The following is a 21,061-nucleotide window of genomic DNA, read 5'->3' as shown; positions in this document are numbered from 1 at the left end:
TGGGGGAAGGATGACAATCTATTTGTGCACCTGAGTTGGATTTGCCTCAGCAGCGCACAGGAGTTTTAAGTCTTTTTTCTATTGCTTGACTATGCATATTTTCTAATGCTTGTCTGTAATACCTTCAGTGCTCTTGAAATAGTTTATTATCCACCCTCTGCTGACTTTGACTTTGCACTGTTCTGTTCTTCATCTCCAAGCGTTCTTGTCTTATGAGTCTTCCAAGCTTCATGTCCTCCTTCAATATCTCCAACTACATTTGTCTAGGTCTTCCTCATGGTATTTGTCCCAGGACTACTAGCTCTTGTACTCACTGGCCAACACCTCCCATAGCTCACATCATCACATGACCCAGCTATTTCACTCTATAGTCCCTCAACTTTTCTGTGACAGGGGTTACCTGCATCCTGGCTTAGAATAAGTAATGAAAAGGTACATCAGCTCTCATCTTACCCAGCGTCCCATCTTACCCAACGTCCACTTTAGCATGCTTATCTCAGCAGCATGAAGTAGTTGTTCCTTCTCCCTCAGTGGCCAGCATTCTGACCCATACATTATGGCTAGCCTAGTCATCATCTTATATCCTTCGTTCTTCAGTTTATCTGGCACATTCTTATAGCAGAGAATTCCTGTCAACTCTCTCCATTTACACTAAGTGCTCTTCATGCAGCTCCTAAATCTGCATCCACATTCCCACCATGGCTTAATACTTAATATTTAAATTATTGCACAGACTAATAGTTCTAGGACCCTTTCCAGTTTATATTAATCTTCATGGCACAACATGATGCTATTGGTGAAAAGAATGTTTCCATGGAGCCTCTCCCCAATCTCTTGCATCAAGGTGTCCCTTACAATCATAAATACAAATGGGCTCCAAGCTGATCCTTGATGCAGACTTACTCTCACAGTGAATTACTTACTAAAGCCACAGCTGCTTTTCATGACAGCTATGCCACTCTCAGAAGTGTCCGTGATAGCCTGAACATGCGTCTTCAGCAGACTGGAAGACTGCAGGTACCACTATAACGATTCTCTAGGACCTCTGTCATAAGCCTTCTTTAAATTCACAAACGCTAAGCATAATTCCTCGTATTTCTCCCCATATTCCTCATGAAATAATCAGACTCCAAACACTGCATCCATTGTTGACCCTCTTGGCATAAACTCAAATTAGTTGTCACTTAGCTGATGCTTCAGCTCCTCCCAAAGTCTTTTCTTGATAATTTTATATTACCATGAGGCTAATCAACTCGATGGACAGTAATTACTATGTTCTTGAACATTTACTTTACGCTTGAAAATAGGGCCCAACGTGTTCTTCTTCCACTCATAAGGTATTTTTCCAGTACAGAGAATTAAACTGAACGTTTGTCACCATCACCACTCCTTCATTGCTTAGTGCTTTAAATAAGCCATCCTCTTCTTACCCACCAAAACAGCACTAAATATACCCAGAAAACTTTGCTGCTGTAAATTACAATGGAAGAATCACTCAAAGCCTTCTCAGATCTCAGGCCCAATGCAACAAAAAGCAGATATGTTTGAGAATACTGGAAAAATAAATAGGTTCTGGAATCAAGGAGGACGGGGGAAGATAACAGCTGTTTTGGAGAGACCAGAGAAGGATAATGAAAATGTTGTGCAAAGTGAAAGGTTGGGTGAGGGAAAGAGATTAGTTTTTCCATGCTTGGGGTCCCTCTCAAATGTATTGTAGGTAAGCATTTTTTCTCCTTCTGGAGTACCATATTTAATGTTGCTAACAGAAGAGGTATTATGGCTATTTCTCAAACTGTTCAAACTCCTGCTGCCTTCTCCCTTTACTAGTGAATTCAAAAGTTCATCGTTTTACCAAAAATCTTTTGAGGAAGTTTTTAGTACTCTCCTGAAATGAACAAGTTATAGGAGTAACAGCTTAACTTGGAAACGAAGACAAAAGAACAATTAAAAAACAAGAAGGCATAGAGAAAATGGGATTCCTTGTGCCTCACTCCTGAATTTGTTTTGATACAACGTCCCTGTTGCATGACTTTTCCATAAGCTTGTTGCATGAATTTTCAACATGCTTGTATCATTTCCACTACTTTTAGCCACACAGCTGTCAGATTTTCACTTTATTACATGCCTATGCGGTAGACCAACCTTTCTGTTGAATGTCAGCTTCCCATGAAGCTAGGTGCTGCAACCCAGAAGGATGTAGTTATTTTCTTGATCACGTAAGACTTAAATTATCAGTGTAAATAAACTGAGTCTTTGTTTATCTGAAAATACCGCGAGGAAGAAATCCACATTACTGAGACATCAAAAACAGGAGTTGTAACATTTGAGAGATCCACTGGTAGGTGTGGAAGTGAATTCTGCACAAGGGAAAAGCAGCTTCAGATGAGGATTCTAATCAGAAGTGACTCTTAAAAAAGAAAATACAAAGGGCCTGGGGTGCATTTAGCACATTACCAAAATCTAAACTAGATTGTGACTGACCCAGCCTATAAACAGATGATGTTCAAGAAGTTTCACATGCAGAGCTTCTGAATCCACTGTGTAAGTGGCAGTGAAAATACCAACGCACAATTTTCTCTTAAAGATTTGGAGGAAGAATCCTAATATATTTTTCCTCCACTATCGATTGCCTTTGGTACTTGAAGGAAATTTATCTCTACCTTTAAAACAAATTCTATGGCAGCTTTGTATTTTTAATGTTAAACAAGCAGCTATTCAATGCATCCACATTTAAAGACAGAATACAGATGTAACTAGTCAAATATGCCTACAGCCTTCTTTCCATTTAATAGAGGTTCTCCTTTAAACATGTTGTCTTAATTACTGTTGCCAAAACTGTTTTTAAAGCCTAATAGCGAAAAAGCTGATTAGTTCTAGTACTGGCTCAAGAGATATTTACATCAGCGTTTGTGAGAAACAGACTCATTAACATTCAGACACAAGTACATGATTCTGCATCTAGCTTAACCCTTCTGTCAGCTCAGGTAGTAAGAGGCACAATTTTTCTTCTTCCTCCCTTTTCTTTAAACCAGAAAGTTTAAGTGTTTTTGTTTGTTTTTTAAAACAATACAGCAGAGATAAGTTGTTAACCAGAACTCCGCTCTGGAGAGCATTCATCACTCTATCTCCTTTTTAAGTTCTTATTTTCTGCCAATAAAACATTAACTTATCAGGATCCACCCTGTATCCAGGGATTTTTAAATATTTTATAGTTACTAAGATCTGTAAACTAAAATATTACAAGGCTGCAGAAGGCAAGAGCGTTACTAAATTATTATTCATTCTCAACCATGCTGCCCAATTCAGCAGCTGTTTAAACTATAAATCACTTCTTTAAGATTTCCCATTCATCCCTTCTAACTGAAATAAATGATAAGTGAGAGTAGCCTGTTAAATCCAGGGGTCACCAAATCCAGTCATTACTTAGAAATCCAAACTCCAAAGGAATTGGTCTTGCTGGCCATATTCAGGTAAACATGCCTCTTGAGTTTAGCATTTAAAAAAGTAGTTTTCATGACCCTGTGCATCATTATAAAAACATTTCTTTTCATCTGTTACTGACTTACACAAGGGAATTGCTGACTCAGTCAGTTTACACACTGAACAACCTCAGTACAAAGAAATTTTAAGAATATTTTTTAAACGTACTTACAAAGACAAACAGTATCACCTGCCCTACTAACCAAGAGTCAGAGGGGTAGTTGTGTCCGCAAAAACAACAGGGAGTCCGGTGGCCTCCTTGTTTCTACTAAACAAGAGAGTTTCCCCACTTCCTCCACAAATGCATCACAGCAGATTCCAAACATTTGACCAATTTATTTTATGAAATGTAAACACTCTGAATGTTACTGTACTTAAGGAATGAAAAAGAGGGAAAAATACTGTCCAATCTTCTTCAGTGCTTTAGACTGTAGTTTATTGGTCTGTTGTCATGCTCTAAATCTTGATTTCTACTATTTACAACTACTGTACAGAGACGTCATTAAAAAAAATGCCACCTCACAGAGCCATTACTGAATCAGAAATCCTGCTAACTAGTTCACCCCTATTTCTACATCAGTAAGTCAAGTAAAAACAAGCTCTTGGAAAATTTACAACTCTGGAAATTCCCTCTAACATTTATAAGCAGAAATACAACAACATTTTGCACAACAGGAAATCAAGTTATTTGAACATCGAAAGAGTCTCAATGAAGATTACTGTATTGAAGTAATCACAGAAATGTAATGGAAGGCCTGGAAGAGATATCAAGAAGTCAGCAAATGCAGCCCCCTGCATTGAGGCAGGACCAAATAAACCAAGCCCATCCCTGACAGAGGTTTGTCCAACCTGTTCTTAAATATCTCCAGCTTTGGGGATTCCACAACTTCCTCTGGAAACTTACACAGAGCTTAACTTCCCTTCTAGTTAGAAAGTTTTTTCTAGTATCTAAGCTAAGTCTTCTTTGCCGCAGATTAAGCTCAGTACTTTCTGTCCTACCTTCAATGGACATGAAGAACAACTGATCACAGTCCTCTTTACAACAGCCCTTTAAGTATTTGAAGACCGTACCAGGTCCCAACTCAATCTTCCTTTCTGAAGAGTAAACATGACTAGTTTATTTTTTTTTTTTTAAATTTCCTCATAGGTCAGGTTTCCTAAACCATTTATCATTTTTGCTGCTCTTCTCTGGACTCTCAATTTTATTCCATAAAATAAACCTGGGATTTTAAATAAAAAAAGAAAATTCAATTCCACAGCCTCTTGAATAAATGCAATTGTGCTGGTAAGAGTGGGGTATTGGGAAGTGTTCAAAAGGGGGATGACAGTTTGACCAAAGTGGTTTTCATTTCCCCAGCTACTGTGCAGTGTGTTGGGTATCAGCCACCAACTGCTCTCCAACAGAAAGGTGACTGCATTTCATTTGTCCTGTATGTATCTGTTTGAGAAGGGCAATATATACATGTAAAATGTTGTTGATTCCTGTTACCTACAGCAGTATTTTGCCTACTATTATTGGAAAAAAGCCAATAATTCTGCTCTCAGCATAAGGGCTATTTAAATTATGTTGTAACAGATGATGTAGGTAAAGTACTCATCGTTCAGCAAGATGCACATTAAGAAAAAACTAATGTTATCAAAGACTGAGCGAGATGTAGACCAATCACAATTTTTTTTTAAAAATGGCAACTACATACCTAACATCTGCTGGGCTTAAGTACCACAGAAGCCCTTTGTGGTAACAACTGGCTGAACATATACTGAGTCTATAAATTTCCTCACCTTCATGTGTCAGTGTCTTCAGATTAAATTACATATTCGTTTTTGCACTTTTTAAAGAAAAAATCACTAGGGAAAAGCTGAGACCAAAAATCTTTACTATTCATAAGGATGTTCAACACACACTCCCTCATAAAATTCTAAAGAAGTTGCCAAATAGATATTTGCACTACAGCCATTTTAGCTTACTGGATAGTTCATTATAAATCCTGATGGCTACACATTAATAGTGGCTACTTTTCAAAATATTTTTTCTGCAGAATACCAAAGCAATTAGATCATATATGGATTAGCTGCAAAAACAGAAGCTATTTTGAGCACTGAGTGTAAAAAAGCATCTTTATGAAACCAGCAAAAGGACTTTTTTCTTTAAACATTCACGTAAAAGCTTACTGAACTGTTATAAAATGCAAGCCAAAGTTTTCTTGGGCTCTAAGGCTTAACAAACCAAGGGTATATCTACACTGCAATAAAATACATGCGGCTGGCCTATGTCCGCTGACTCAGGCTGTGGGGCCATAAAAGTGCAGTGTAGACATTAGGGGTCGGGCTAGAGCCCAGGCTCTGGGACCCTGCAAGGTAGGAGGGTCCCAAAGCCAGGGTGTATATGAAGGAATGGAACAACAGGGAACAGGGACAGAAACCCAGTGAGGGGAATGAAAATACAAATTAGCAGGCACACTCCTGTCCAGAATCTGGAATTCAACTAGGATTCCCACATTTCCCTCTTGCTAACAACAAAGAGCTGCAAAGTCCACTGACAAAAGTGTGTCTCATCCACCTTTAGTGGCTTGTACATACAGAGGATAGCAACTTACTAGTGCTACCAGTTACTCAATTAATTCAGGTGACAGAAGTCTGTGGTGTAGTTCTAGAGGTCCCAACCCTATTAATGGCTTATGTATGTGAGGATCAACATGGTTCAAGGTGACTTTTTTTCCTCATTTTGCTTTTTTAAAAACCTAGGGAATTATATTAAAAAATTACATTAAAAGAATGCTAAGGTTGCATAGTCTAGCACTCACAAGTGTCAGAATTAAGGTTGCATATGCATTCTTGAAATATATGATCACATACTATTTTATCCACAGAATCCCTGCCTCATTCAGAACACAGGATGGACCATAAATATTTAACTATCCAATCCATGAGTATTTTAATCTTTATCATACAACATGTATCTCCAGGCCTTGTTTACAGTACATCCTGAACAGAACACAAAATTATTCATTTCCTCATCAACCTTTCCATGTTGCTCTCACTGTAGGATCTGAGTGCTTCACAAATGAATGAAATTATCTTCACAGCAGCCCTGTGAGGCAGAGTGATATTGTTATCTCCGTTTTATAGATGGAGAACTGAGACACAGTGATTAAGAGACTGCCCACCCAAAACTAGACAATTTGAGATATCTAGGACCTGATTTTTCAGAGCATTTTTACTACTTCATGTTCAAATCATAGCTGCAGTCGTGAGAGCTCAGCACTTTGACCCACGTGTCAAAGTTATTTTAATAAATGAGGAACACACAACTAGTGGCCTATTGTGAAAAGTTTGTTTTAAAGAGATTTGCCCAGCATCACACAGAAATTATGTGGCAGAAGCAGTGGTAGAAACCAATTCCCCAGGGCAGCATTCAACTGTCTTACATGGGATCATCCTCTCTTCCTGTAATCCTCTGTATCATATGATACACAACTTCCAGCTTCTGCAACAAATGAGGCAGGGCTCCTACAGACAAGTCTCTTTCACTACACAACTCTGGTTCATTTCTTAAGCCCCATCAATCCTGTACACTGAGGAAAAAACTATGTGATCGCATATTTAAAGACTGTATCACAATGCATATGCACAAGGGGAATGAATTAAGGTTTTAATTCTGGCACTTCCTAACTTTTCAGTATTTCACAACCGTAACGTTCTACTAACAGTGTTTTTGTATGTAATTACATAGATTATATTGTGTGTGTTAACGTAGCACTTAGACGACTTGCTCAAGATTGGCCTCACTCTGTTAGGTGTTGTATTTACAGATAGTACAAGACAGTCTTTTTCCTCCTAGTATCTTACAATCTAAATAGACAAGACAGATAAAAGTGGGGGGGGGGGGGCAGGAGGAAGAGAGAGAGAAATGAAGTATCATTACTGCCATGTTACAGATGAGAAATTGAGACTTAGAGAGATTAAATAATTTGCCCATGAAACTGAACACCAATTTTCTAAGTCTCGGGCCAGTCTATTAACCACAAGACCATTTTTCCTTCCTATTTCTGTAAAGGTTTTTGGAATAATTTGTACAAAAAAAAAGCTACACAAAACAAAAAACGTGTTGTACAGAAGCCCCAATTGTTATAGACTCAATGGACACTTCCATAATCATGTCCAGTCTTCTGGCAAAGCACAACCTTGAGTCCAGAAGTTGATAGTTATTGACTGGTATATTTCTGGCTTTGCCATAGACATGCTATGTGACTTTGGACAAGTCATTTATCCTCTCTGTGCCTCAGTTTTCTTTGACTTGAGAGACAAGTTAATGTTCCCCTACCTCTGATATTCACAGGCAGGAGCGCTGCTAGCTTTTTTGGCGCCCTAGGCAGCAAAAGGTCCCATCCCTAAAATACCACCCCCAATGGAGGAGGCAGAAGGTCCTGTTCCGAAATACTGCCAACGACCGCGGCGGCCGAAGATCCGCCCCCACAAATGTTAGCACCCTAGGCAACCGCCAAGGTTGCCTAATGGGTTGCGGCGGCCCTGTTCACAGGTACATTGTACAGGCTTAAATCATTAGTTTTTGTGAGGTACCAGCACCACAGTAAGGACACCTCAGAAATGCCTGTAAACAAAGCACTATCTATGCAGCAGTAACAGTAGTAAAAACCAAGTCAACATTATTTTTAGTTTTTTAAATTGAAAAACAATACAGAATCAGATTTTTTTTTTAAAAAAAAAAAAAAGCATTAGGCACTTGATTCAAACCTATTCTTAGTCATGCTTTGTAAGCCTGGCACACCAGCTGATTTACAAGATATATCAAAATGTGTGCCAAAATACTGGTAAGAAAGATCAACCTGTTAATCTTCAATTTACACTGGCACCTTTCATTACTGAAAAATAGTTTCTAATTTTAACCACACTGAAAGAACCCTCTACTTTCATTACTTAACAGAAACTTGTTCAACTCCGTTGAAATCAGTGGAAGAACCATAACAGATCCAGCTTTCCAATAAACTTCTGTTCACTGTTTAGATTACAGTAGAACATATCTTAATTTCACATTATGTTCAGATTTCCTTAGCAGACACAAAATGTTAAAAGCCTAACAGGGCTGTTAAGCTTTAGACACAGAACAATCATCTGCTTCAAGTGGAAAATATTTTATGGTAACAGGAAAATACAAGAAATAACTAAAATTCATACTCAACATATAATTTTAAAGAAGCTGGCCAATATTTTTGGAACTAAATTGTGCTCTATCATCTTTTTGTTCTGTTTATACAGCTTCTAGTTCAACGGGAGCCTAGTCCATGACTGGCACTCTTAGGCACTATCAGAATACAAATAATAAACAACCAGTTTTAATTACAAACAAACAAACAAAACAAAAACCTCACTATAGTGACATTCAATAGACATCCAAGAAAGCAAAAGCAGGAGAGTTAGTGTTTTGCTCTATATTCTCACAGCCATTTGACAACAAATACCAAGTGTAATCAACCCTGCTAAAAGTGAGTCTCTAATGTAATTGCACTTTGGGGAATATATTAGTGAGAACTGTTTGTTATATTTGTGGAACAATTGCCTAATCTGGTCTGTCCCATGAAAATAGACAGGGTAGCTGCATAGAGTGGTCCCTTCACTGGTCAATTGACCAATTCTTCCCTTTATAATTCTATTGTATTAAATAAGACATGTATAGTATTCAAAAGATGAAAAGGAAGGAATAGGTAAGAAAATGTAACCTCTTAAGATGCTTAGGAACCGAAGTATAACATCAAATGATTTTAATCTTTGTGCCTACCTACTGGAGAAAACAATGTGTTTTCTTCTTCTTTTTTTTTTTTTTTCAAATGTGCTGATGTTTCTTAGAGGCATGATATCCCAACAGACTACTCATAAGGCTAGAAAAATATAGAGAACTTCTGTTTCTGAATCATTCCTCTAGTTTAACCTATAGGTAACATAGACTGTGATAGCTTTAACCTGGGCATGCCTTCAGACTTTATGTTTGGAACTACTGAATATTTTGGTAATATAATTATCTTGTCACTCTGAGACCTGAGAACATACAACTTGTCTCAGACTTTAGTCAATCACCACCAAAGCTGGAGTTAACATTTTCAAGTTAAACAGTCAAGAGCCTAGGTTTGAAAATATCTTTGAGACCTTTTGCCAAAACAGTCAATATGGCACTAAAAAATTTTCACCACATTAGGATATATTCAACAAAGCCATAAAGAAATGAGAAGATTAATGCTGTGAAACAAAATGATACAGAGCAGGCATACGCAATGTGTTCCACTGGGACTGTTCCGATTTCCATGCTCATTCACCCATTTGGCATAAAAATATCTTTTGTCAGTATTGTATAATCATGAAAGCAAGTGACCAGATGATCTTATTGTCACATAATTATTTGTGAAATAATGTTTCCAATGTCCTGTCTTCTTGCTAAATTTTCTTTCCTCTGTAAAAGTCAGATTAGTACAGCACTATGTAAATAGACAGCAAAAAAGCAACAAAAAAACAACCACCTCAATGCCCATAAAATGAAAGAAATCTGTGCTTCACCACAGAATGCTTTAGGGACACATCTAGTCTGCAAGCGGTAGTCAAATGTCTTTACTTAAATCACCGAGTCAATGAAATTCACCTCACCTGAAGAAAAAGCCATATTTCACTAGATATCTTATCTCTGGATTTAATAGCAACAGATGCTATTTCATTCTCTCAAACCATGCAATAAATCAACCAACTTTTAAAATACAAGAACATATTAAAACAACAATTTAAAACTTTATCCCATGCTATGAAAAGTCTAGTATTAACCAAAAAGGAGATTATTTTCAAGGCTTTAAGAGTCAATAGACATGTTAAATTCTTGGTCATAGCTGCTCACTCTCCAAAGCGGCCTGGGATGTAAGTGCAATAGACATAGCATATTTGGAGAACAGATAGTGTTAGGGGATGTTTAATAGTGACTCCTGTAAGGAGCTCTGAAGGAAGTTAAAGCTTTCAGATAGCTTCTGAAGTTCAAGTACAGAACATAACACTTGCAATGGGGAAGGGAGAAGTCAGGTAGGTCCATTCATTAGGCGTGGGGAGAGATGATAAAACTATTGCTACAGGTGATTTTAAGATGCTGACAATCTACCTACCAAACGAAGTACATAATGCCCTCCCTAAAATAAAGATTTCTTATCCTTATACTGTTAAAAAAATATGCTTTTGTTGAAACTGAAAATATTCATTGAGTTTCATCTTAGACTCTATAAATTTGTTCTTCTGGCAAGTCTAATTAATTGAACCAATTGCCATAACTTATTATATCATACATATATATTTGATTCATTTATAAGTTGCACTCATTAAAAGAGACACTGTAAACAGTCTCTAAAATTAAAATATTTAAATATTTCTACTTTATAAAAATTCCAGCAAAAACAACTATTTTAAGCAGAGATTTCCTGCAATGCTTTCGAACAGTGACAAAGTAACACAACCTGAAAAGTGAAACTGATTACATTTGCTTCATTTAAGATGAGAGAAATGGAAACAATATAAATAATGAACAGTAAACTGATTTTTAAAATTCCTTAATTTCTATAACCTGAGATGATAATAAATATATGTACTATATATATGAAGTTTACAGCCTCTCTAAGCAACTTTAACTATAACAATAAATCCTAAGGAAAGCTTGTAAAAAAATCATTTTACAAATTTGGGCTTACACTATACCCAGATTTTCCTTCTAAAGGTTCTTTGCTTAATTTAATGAAAGACTCACTTAACTGTAGAAGACTAGAAACTCTGATGATAATGCACAGAACTATATCACCGGGAGACGCTCTCCCACTGACATAGCTACCACCGCTGGTTTTATTATGTCAACAGTCAGCATAAAGCGGCTACAGGAGCACTCTTACAGCGGCACAGCTGTATCAGTACAGCTGTGCCTCTGAAAGCTTTAGTGAAGTGCAGACATGGCCTTTGACTGTAAACTTTTTGCGGCAAGAAACCACGTCTTCCTTTGTGTTTGGAAAGTTCCTAGTCTATATTGGGCATTTCTGCAATCTCTAGAACAGCCATGTGCTCTCCATGCACAAAATAAACAAACTACAAGAACTGAAGAAGTGCCCTCTCACCCTCTCTCTAAATTGTCTCTATTACAGTAATCTTAGACATTACATCTAACACTAGTGTGTAAAATATTTTTCCAGATAGAAACTTTGTTTTTCAAGGTATGTGTTCCTTTAATTTTCAATTTGAAATTGTTCCCAAGCTTCCTGGAAATTTTGCTTTCTTAGGTAGGAGCTTCTTACCTCTCAGATTTCTGGGATGTATCTGTTTTGTCCGAGGCATTTTGCTCTAATCAGAGGCCACTTTCTCCTCTCCAAAATAGCAAGTAGAGCAAGCAGAGGAAAGGCAGCTCCATAAATCTGCCATAGGGGTCAATTAATCCATGTGCTTAAAAAACGAGGAAAAAAAAAAAAAAAGGTTTTTTTTAAGAGACATATAATGTTAATATGAAAACAGATATATCCTCTCTACTCTCTTTTTACCTTAAAACTGCTATACAAATTAATAAAGCATAATTAATAATCCTTTGTATCTATATAGCATCTTTCATTCCAAGAAACTCAAACTTTCTTTTATCACTATTGTTAGCAAAAAACAGATTTCCAGAGTTACAAAGGGTGTCATTGATGGACTAAGAAATAATGCACCGCTTGTACCTTTACCAATTTCTTCTCTAACTTTCAAAAACATGCACTTTTCCCCACAAAAATACTCAACCTCAGGCTTTGAGATCTTGATCTACGGTGAAAGGAAGTGAACAGAAATAAGCTGTACTAGAGATCCTCTCATACATACTTCCCATTCCTTCCCCCTCCATGACACTAGGCATCTGCAGGAGCCTGCAGTTGTGACAAAGTCAGGAGAAATTTTGCTGGTGGCTTCATTGCAACCTTTCTTTGTAACATGGAAAACAAAATCAGGCCCCAATCTTGCATGTGGATGGACTCCTGAACCACCCTGAAGCCAATCAGTAGGGCTCTGGATGGGTCTAGCTGTCCATCCACACAGAAGAAGCTGCAACATCAGGGCCTAAGTGTATAAGGACAATATCTGAAATAGACCAAGGTAAAGTGACACTCTCCTAATATTCTGCAATTAGGTTTTCCATATATTTGAAGGGACACAAATATGTATTTTACTCACAAGAGCTAGATTTCCCCCCGCCCCCCGCCTCCCAGTTCTACAAAGCTTAATACAGAAAAATGTTTTCATGATTTTTTACTTCTATTTAAACAGTATTTTGCTTGGATTTAAATCGCTCTGCAGTGTTTACAATCCTAAAAGGACAGCATCCTGCTCATGTAGAACTGCTTATTGAAATTGACCAGTATACTTCCACTATCCAAGCTAAACAGAATGAAAAGGTAATGCATATAAATATAGAGTTAATTTTAAAATGTACCGTCTACACTACTAACAACACAGGTAATGATTTTTTAATTACTTGACATGGAGCCTTTAATTGGACTAGGCAGCAAGTGAAACTGCTTGAGGGGGAAAGGGGAGATAAAGGCCATCCTCACACACCTTATCTTCAAGTTGTAACAAAGATACTGCATTTTGTTTCCAATTCTTTGTTTGTAAAAGGACATCATAAACCTGAAATTATTTAAGTCAATTAAAAAGTGTATACGTTTCAGTTACTACACCTGCCCCTGAAGTTTACCCATTGTTTTGTATTTACAACGACATGCTGCTATTAATTTTAAATGTTTTTCTCTTATCTGTTGTTTTGTGAAAGACTCAAACAAAGAAGGAACTGACTACACAAATTAAAAATGGAAAATAGATTTTCTTCACAAATTGCTTGCAGTTATAATAATAAATTATATTAAAAAAATCCCATGCAGTAGTGTGATGTTTAAGTTGTTCATCCTTTAAAAGATGTTTGGTATAATTATGAATACATTATAAATGAAATTTAGTATTCAACATCAGAACGTTCAAGCTTTGGTGACTGAAGTTAAGCACCCACGTCTGTAGACAAATTTTAAAAGGTGCTGAGCATCTCTGAATCCCGATGATGATAAACTCCAATGAGAGCTACAGGTAACCACCTGGCACCTTTGGAAAAAGATATGCCACTTAAGTGCTTAAAGTTAAGCATTCAAGTAAGTTTCAAAATGTTGACATATCTTTGAACAGGGATTCTTAGAACATTTCCTAGCATTTTGTTGCAACACAAGTGACATGTTACATAATATTTAGAACTGCATACTTCAGTTGCCCACCAGCAATAAAATAATAAGATTTTTTTTTGCGGGGGGGGGGGTGGAGGAAATCACGCAGTAGCAAGGGTACAGGTAGAAATCTTTTAAAAGCTAAAGAAATCTGAAATCTCTTTTTCCCTTCTCAGTTATCTACCCTGAAAACATGGCCATATCACGATCACCAGCAAAGCAGGTTAGAGGCAAGTATTAAAAAAAACCCAGAGAAAGAGAGAGAGAAGCACGAAATGATGAGAAGTGCGAACACAAGTTGCAAAGGGGAAAAAACATGAATGAATAAAGAGGGAGGAGCCTGGGAAAACCCCTCTGCAACGCTGCACCGAACAAAGCGCTGCACACATCCATCCACATGCAGGAAGGGGGAGAGCGACCGGGACCGACCCGGGAAAGAGGCGTGGGGGGGACAAGGAAACAGATGGGAAGGGCTGGTGGAGAGGGGAATCACCGGGATGCCTGCTTACTCCCTGCCACAACCCAGCAAAGCCTGCCTGGGGGCGCCTCACACACACACACACCCCGGCTGGAAACAAACACACGCGGCTGGAATAGGAGTAAAGGCGGGTTTCGCACAAACCGCAGACCCCCGGCAGGGAGGTGGGGGTGGGGGAAGGCGGCAGCTGGAGCCGGGCCTGCAGGTTCCTGCCTCCCGCCCGCCCAGATCTCCCTACCGTGGCGTGTCTGGGCGCCGCCGCGGCTCCGACAAGGGGGCGGCTCCCCGGGACGCGCCGGGCGCATGGGACTGGCTCTGGGGGTTCGCTGTAGCGCTGGCCTGTGTCCCCGCTGCCGGCCTGCTCCGGGGGGCGGCTGGAGCCGGCCCTGCTGCCGCTGCTGATGGCGGCCGCTCCGGTGTAAGGGGGCACCAACGACGGAGGCAGCAGCTAGGAAACACGGCGCCTGGGAGCCTCCTTCACTTGACAACCTCGGACAAACGTAACCCGAGACTGGCCCCCTCCCTCGCCGGAGCAGCTGTGCAAAACGCCCCCAGTCCGCCCGTCTCCGCCGCCTCCCAGCCCCCCGACGCTCCACCATCTGCACCGCCCCAAGCACCCCCCGCCCCGAGCTCCCCAACATACTCCGCTCCAGCATCTGTACCGCCCCGAGCCCCCCAAAACAGCCCCAGCCCCCACCTCCACAGTGCCGCCCCCAAACAGCCCCGGCCCGCCCAAACACTCACCGCTCCAGCATCGGTGACGGCCCCCGCCCGCACTGCGCCCCCTGCACCCACCCAGGCCCCAGCAGGGCGCCCCCGCTGTGCGAGGTCTATCTGTCTGTCTGACACTAGTCCCGCCCCGGCGCGCAGGCAGCGGCGGGGGATGCTCCATGCATGACCCGGGCAGGGGCCAGCGGGCCGGACTGCAGGAGGAGGCGTCCCTAGGGCCGGGCTGTGGGGAGGGGGGAGCGGGTAGGCGGGCCCTGCCGGGACGGGCGGGCCGCTGGCGGCGCAGCCAGTGGGGGCTCCCCGGCCGGTCACTCACGTGGGTGGCTGGGGGCAGCAGCTGAGCAGCGTGAGGGGAGGTGCGCGGCGGCGGCAGCTCCGGGTCTGGGAGGGGGAAGGGGGTGTTTTACCTTCGTTCACTTTCTATTGCAGGAAGCGGCCCGGTCCAGTGACGTCATCGGGTCTCCCGGTTCCGCCCTCTTCCCTGTCTGCATGGGAGGGGGAGAGGTCACTGAGGGGGTTTCCTCACAGGCTGGTGGGAAGGGACAGAAGTGAAACTAGATACGCACCCAGGCTAACATTTAAAAAAAAAAATCTCCCAGCCAGCAAGGATTCCCTCTCCCCCAGCCCATCCACACTGCCCCCCACCATCCCTACCCTGGAAAAGTGATATCGTGCCAGAGTGCCCAGTGCCACACTGGGCCTGGCAGTGCCATGTCAGATAAAGTCATGTTAATATAATAAACAGACTGCCCAGCACTACAATGGAGCCAGGCAGCATTGTGTCAAACACAGCGTCACTGCGCCAGACTTCACAAAAGTGTGTCAGACTTTTGGGAGAGCGATAGATGATGTAGCACCATGCCAGCCCATGCAACACCGTGTCAGAACACGTCAGTTGGTGCAGCACCATGTTAAGTTGTATCTGTAGTTGTGACATGACGTCGTATTTGGTCAACTGGTAGCATCTGAGACATTTTCAGCCATGAAGCAGTTAATCCCAAACAGCAGCAGCAGCAAACAGCTGTTAAAGTCTTATTAAAGAGAATTCTATTTTTCCTAGGAGACACGACCAGAAAGTCAGGACTTGATTAAGAACCTAAAGAAAAGTTATTACAAAGTTATTTGCATTCTCACACCCCAACATGAGGGGCTGCTGTCACAATGCACTGCAGTGGGCACGCAGGTGTGTGTCGCACTCCCCCCTACAGCGGCCCATCCCTCCAGCACAGACAGAGAAGACACACAAACACGCACACACACTCCCATGTATGCACATAACTGGAGCCGCCGCTGACGCGGAGATCCCGGAGGTTCCTCCTTGCTGCCACTGGCAGGTCACACATGCTGTGTCCTCCTTCCTCTGCTCTTTCTGGGTTTTCCCGTTCGCTAGCAGCTACGTTTAATCCCCTCCTCCTTCCCATTGCAACATACCAATAAAACGTCCCCATGCTGAGGACAGCCGACCATCCAACTCTCCCCATACAATTTTCCCCAACCAGATTAAAAGAAGAAACTCACCCAATGCCCAAACTCTTTGCACATTCTTTCCCACTTAACTTTTAAAATAAAGCAACAAAAGCTGAAAGCAAAAAAAGCCTCTGCTGCTGGAAGTGGGCGTGAGAGGAAATACGAGGAGGAGGTGCCTAATGCTCTCTGCTGCTGCTCCCCTTTTTTGGCCCTTGCTAGAGTTTTGCTGTTCTTGCTGTACTGCGCTGATTGGTTTACTACATCAGCTGTTTATATAGATTTTGCGTGTGGGTCATCTTGAATGGGGAAGATTTGTGGTGAGGGTTTCCTCCTCCTCTTGTTGCAGGGAAGTAAAGGGGGTGGATCGCTGGTTAAAACACACACACACAAAAACCCTTGCCTTTTGTTCAAAAGCAGACAGCTTTTTTAATGATTATTATTTAAAATGCATTATCCCAACACCTGGATATTTTAAGTTTCTGTTGCCACTGGAGTTCTACACGAGATTCTCCTTTATATTCTATTTGGATCCAGCGCATTTTTTTTTAACAGAACAAACCTAATTAACTGACCTCCCATTAAATCCATCTTATATTGCCTCATTGTTTACTTGTGCTTCCTCAGCTATCTATCTAGATCCATCTGTTGTCTTTTGTCTTACACTTAGACTCTCTGGGGCAGGAGCTGCCTTTTTGCTATAAATTTGTACAATGGCATCAACACAGGATTCCAGTCTGTGGCTAGGGCTCTCCCTTTATGGTACTTATATAGCCCCCATTACCATAGCATCTGAACACCTCCGTTTTTTAAAGGTATATATCCTCACAACATCCCTGCAAAACTTGGAAGTATTATCCTCATTTTATAAAGGGAGAACTGAGGCAGAGCAACTTGTCCAACAACACACAGGGAGTTAAACCCAGGTTTCATAAGTCTCAGGCCAGCACCCTAACTACTGGACCAGTCTTCCTCTCTAGGACTCTGGGGTGCTACTGGAATACAAATATTATACCCTGACAGCAATGTGTGACATACAATGCAAACTTACTTAAATTCACTACCATTGGGAAAAAAGATGGGAATGTTTTGGGGTTATAGTTTGCAAGATCATCACTTAGGCATCCATAGGTATGCTTACACTTAAACCACTGCAGAAGACACTACCTGTACTGACAGGAAAACCCCTTCTGGATCTCTCACAGGTGTAAAAAAAAATCCACCTCCCTGAGAGAATTCTTCTGTCAACATAGCACTGTCTGCTAGGTTGGCATAGCTACATTTCCCAAGGTTATGGATTTTTCACACTCCTGAGAGATGTAGCTATGCCAATGTAAATTCCCTGAGTAGACCAGCCCCATGTTCACAGGTGAAGCAGTGTTGTCAATCTACATCAGTTTGAATGAGGAGGTCTTGAAAAGCCCGCTCTCTCACAGTGAATGTAAAACTTGCCTGGTGACAGCAGGCATTAACGCAACAGTATCTGAAGAAAGTAAGCTTTCATGAAAATAATGTTTCTCATCCTTAGGGTGCAAGTATTATTTTTCAAATTTGAACCAATGAAGTGCTATATTCCAGAGTCTACAGACAGACAGCTCTATTGTCTCTGTTGTGCTCATAGATTTCCCAATCAGCAGAATGAAACTGACAACTGGGACTACACCCAGGGAATAGGCATAAGGGTTACAAGAATAGTGTCATTTTCACATTGTTACTTGTTGAATCAGTAGCAGCAGAAGCAATGGAATATTCACAAGGCAGGAGAAGACTACAGTAGCAGACATCCCACCTTCCAATCTACCAGCCCTTCTGCAACTTGGATGCTGGGGTGAGACTCGAAAGTTATCAGATACCTACAATTAGACGCTTATTTAAAAATGGAGCCTTCAAGTAGTATCTAGGGGCAGCATCATGACAGGAATCCAAGTAAACTTCCAGCAGAAAGGGGTGAAGCAAGCTTCTTAGCAGGGATTTGCCTCTAGATCTTGCTGGTGAAGTCCTTTCACCTCTGTCTCTTGTCTATTAAATTTAATCCTCTAGATAATAGTGAGTAGTATCATTCACTGGATATAGCACAGGCCTGAAAAAAAATCAGGAAATCTAGATTCTATTACTTGTTCTGTTATTGATATGCTGTGTGACCTTGGGCAAGTCATTTCATCTTTTTTTGCCATGATTTTTCCATCAGTAAAATGGAAATAATATGCATATCCACCTTTGTAAAGCACTTGGCGATGTTTGGATGAAAAGTGCTATGGAGTATTATTAGTAGCAGGTGTCTGGTAATCTTTTCATGCCCCATGCATGAGGGATATTTCAAAAAATAATCAGTGAGATTTTAAATGTCTCATTGAAATGCACTGCAAAATCCTTCTCACAAAAGTAAGATACTTTAAAAACTGCATCTAAAATGAATCCCATATACATGAGAGTCACCCTTCAAATGAGTGAGTGGTGGGGAGGGCTATTAAAGCATATTTTACTTTTGACTGTATTGCAATTTCAAAAAGGGACTAATTTTTAAAATTTCAGTATCTTCCCTCTCAAGTTATGCAAAGAGCAGTCATACTTGGCAACAGGTGATATTGTATAATAATGCTTATATATAGTTACTAATTATTATTATTTATACTATCATAGCACCTACAAGTCGTAGTCCTGGAACAGGAGCTCTTTGTAGTACTCCTGAGTCTACCACACAAGTACACAGAAATTTTAGAAGTAGGAGAGGCCAGGATACAGCAAAGAACTTTAAATAATTCAGCATTTACCACACCATGGTATTTGACTTTACCATAGTTCTTACTAACTATGGAAACTGTTGTGGCAAATTTAACTACCCTGGGCAGCAAATATTGATATTGTTTATATTGTCCACTGCACAATGACATAGGTATTAGGCAAGCTTAGATTGATATTTCTCTCACAGACTTGAGTCACTCAAGGAGATATACTATTGCCGACCCCTTGAATAGAACAGTCTCACTGGGGGAATGGGGTCTTAGGCTTGATCTATATTGCGCAGTTAGGTCAACATAAGGCAGCTTATGTTGACCTACTTATGTCAGCCTGTCCCACCGATGTAAGTGCCCTACCAAACCGACATCAAAACTCCACCTCCACGAGAGGCATAGGGCCTATGTCAGTGCAATTAGGGCAACACAGTGTCTCTGCAGACACTGCTACTTACATCAGCTGTTGGATGTCTTGTCAATTTCAGGGCTTCATGCTGGAGCCTTGAAATTGACAAGAAAGCCCAGACGGCTCTTTCCCTGGTTCCCCGCTCCCAGCCGGCTGCCCCCATCCAGCTCCCTGTTCAGGGAGGTGAGAAGCCCAGGTGGCTGCCCCCTGCTTCCAGCAGGAAACGGGGAGGCGAGAAGCCCAAGGAGACAGCTGGGCTCCTTGTGGGGAGCTGCACAGATCTGAGAGCCCTGGCTCTCAGCCCCCATCACTGCCCCTCTTCAGTCAGTGGAAGCACTCCTGGTGAGGACGCGCACCAACAGAAGAAGGGCAGTGTGCACATCAGCCACTGCAGTAATTACTGCTTTGGCTGTAAATTAACCTAATATAGTTAAATTTAAGTCTGTAGTGTGAAATACACTAGGCAGATATGGAATAAACCAGAATATAATATACTGATATGTCATTATGCCTTAAATCAGTAACTGACTGTTAACCAGACGCTACTCCAGAGATTCAATTAACCCTTCAAACACTGAAGAACCATTAAGTCATTGATACCACACTAATTACCATATACTATCCAAGTGTCTAAGATGAGTACACTTGTTCATGTTTTGCACTGAATGACTATTACGGTGAGTGTATTGTTTTCAGTACTCTGCCCCATCCCTACAAGAGTCCCACTATCTACTTCTATGTTCACTCATTCCTAACCAAGTTAAAGTCACTAGCAACAATATTTACAAACTCAAGGATGACAGGAGAGGTCCCGGAAGACTGGAGAACAGATAACGTAGTGACCATTTTTAAAAAGGAGAAAAAGAAAGAGTCAGGAAATTACACACCAGTCAGCCTGATTTTGATACCTGGGAAGCTGCTAGACTAGAGCAATGTATACAATATTCAGTTTGCGAATACCGGGAGGATGAAGGGGTAAATTACTAGCAGCCAGCATGGATTTACCAAGAACAAGTCATGCCAACCCAGCTAATTTCCTTCTTTGACAGGGTAACTGATTTGGAGGATGGGGGAATGCAGTGGACATCAAATATCTTGACTTCAGCAAGGCTTTTGACACAGGCTATCTTGCCCTTACTTGATCTCCTCTTTTTCAAATTAAATATACCCAGTTCCTTCAGCCTTTGCTCGTATGACTTGCTTTCCATTCCTTTGATCATCTTTGTCATGCTGCCTCTATGTTCTTTCTATACATTGGTGACCAAAATTGGACACAGCAATCCAGCTGAGGCCTAATCAGTGCAAAATGGAGAGGCACTATCATCTCCCATGATTTGCATGCTATGTCTCTGTTAATGCAACCTAAAATTGCATTTGCTTTTTTTGTATAGCTCCGAGATCTTTTTCAACAGTGCTGCTGCCAAGCCAGTTTTCCCCCATCCTGTATTTGTATATTTGTTTTTTTTCCTCTAAGTGTACCACCTTACTTTTGTCTTTGTTGAATTTCATT

General features: G+C 40.9%; 1 protein-coding gene and 1 long non-coding RNA gene across 9 annotated transcripts in view; one reads left to right on the top strand and one right to left on the bottom strand.

Annotated features, from left to right (window-relative positions):
- Positions 1–16,660, bottom strand: part of HIVEP1 (HIVEP zinc finger 1) — a 193,496-nt gene extending 176,836 nt beyond the window's left edge. For 2 of the 8 annotated variants that reach the window (XM_075062837.1, XM_075062841.1), the window contains exons 1-2: positions 13,087–13,153; positions 11,802–11,946 (exon numbers count right to left, since the gene is read on the bottom strand). Coding sequence is in view for 5 of the 8 variants with exons in the window: in XM_075062841.1 (XP_074918942.1) it covers positions 11,802–11,841 (40 nt within the window). In the remaining 3 variants the exon portion in view is untranslated. Of the gene's footprint in view, positions 1–11,801; positions 11,947–13,086; positions 13,154–14,455; positions 14,666–15,012; positions 15,155–15,262; positions 15,476–16,464 lie in introns of those variants that run through there. The other 6 variants (XM_075062839.1, XM_032793284.2, XM_075062838.1 and 3 more) reach the window with 6 other exon arrangements.
- On the top strand, positions 7,462–9,314 carry LOC142046369 (uncharacterized). The gene is made up of 2 exons (XR_012655321.1): positions 7,462–7,862; positions 7,905–9,314. It is a non-coding gene; the product is annotated as an uncharacterized LOC142046369 (long non-coding RNA).
- Positions 16,661–21,061: the final 4,401 nt, after the last annotated feature.

This window comes from Chelonoidis abingdonii, chromosome 2 (genome assembly GCF_003597395.2).
Source record: "Chelonoidis abingdonii isolate Lonesome George chromosome 2, CheloAbing_2.0, whole genome shotgun sequence".
In the NCBI taxonomy this organism is placed as follows: Eukaryota; Metazoa; Chordata; order Testudines; family Testudinidae; genus Chelonoidis; species Chelonoidis abingdonii.
This window is presented reverse-complemented; position numbering and strand designations above follow the sequence as displayed.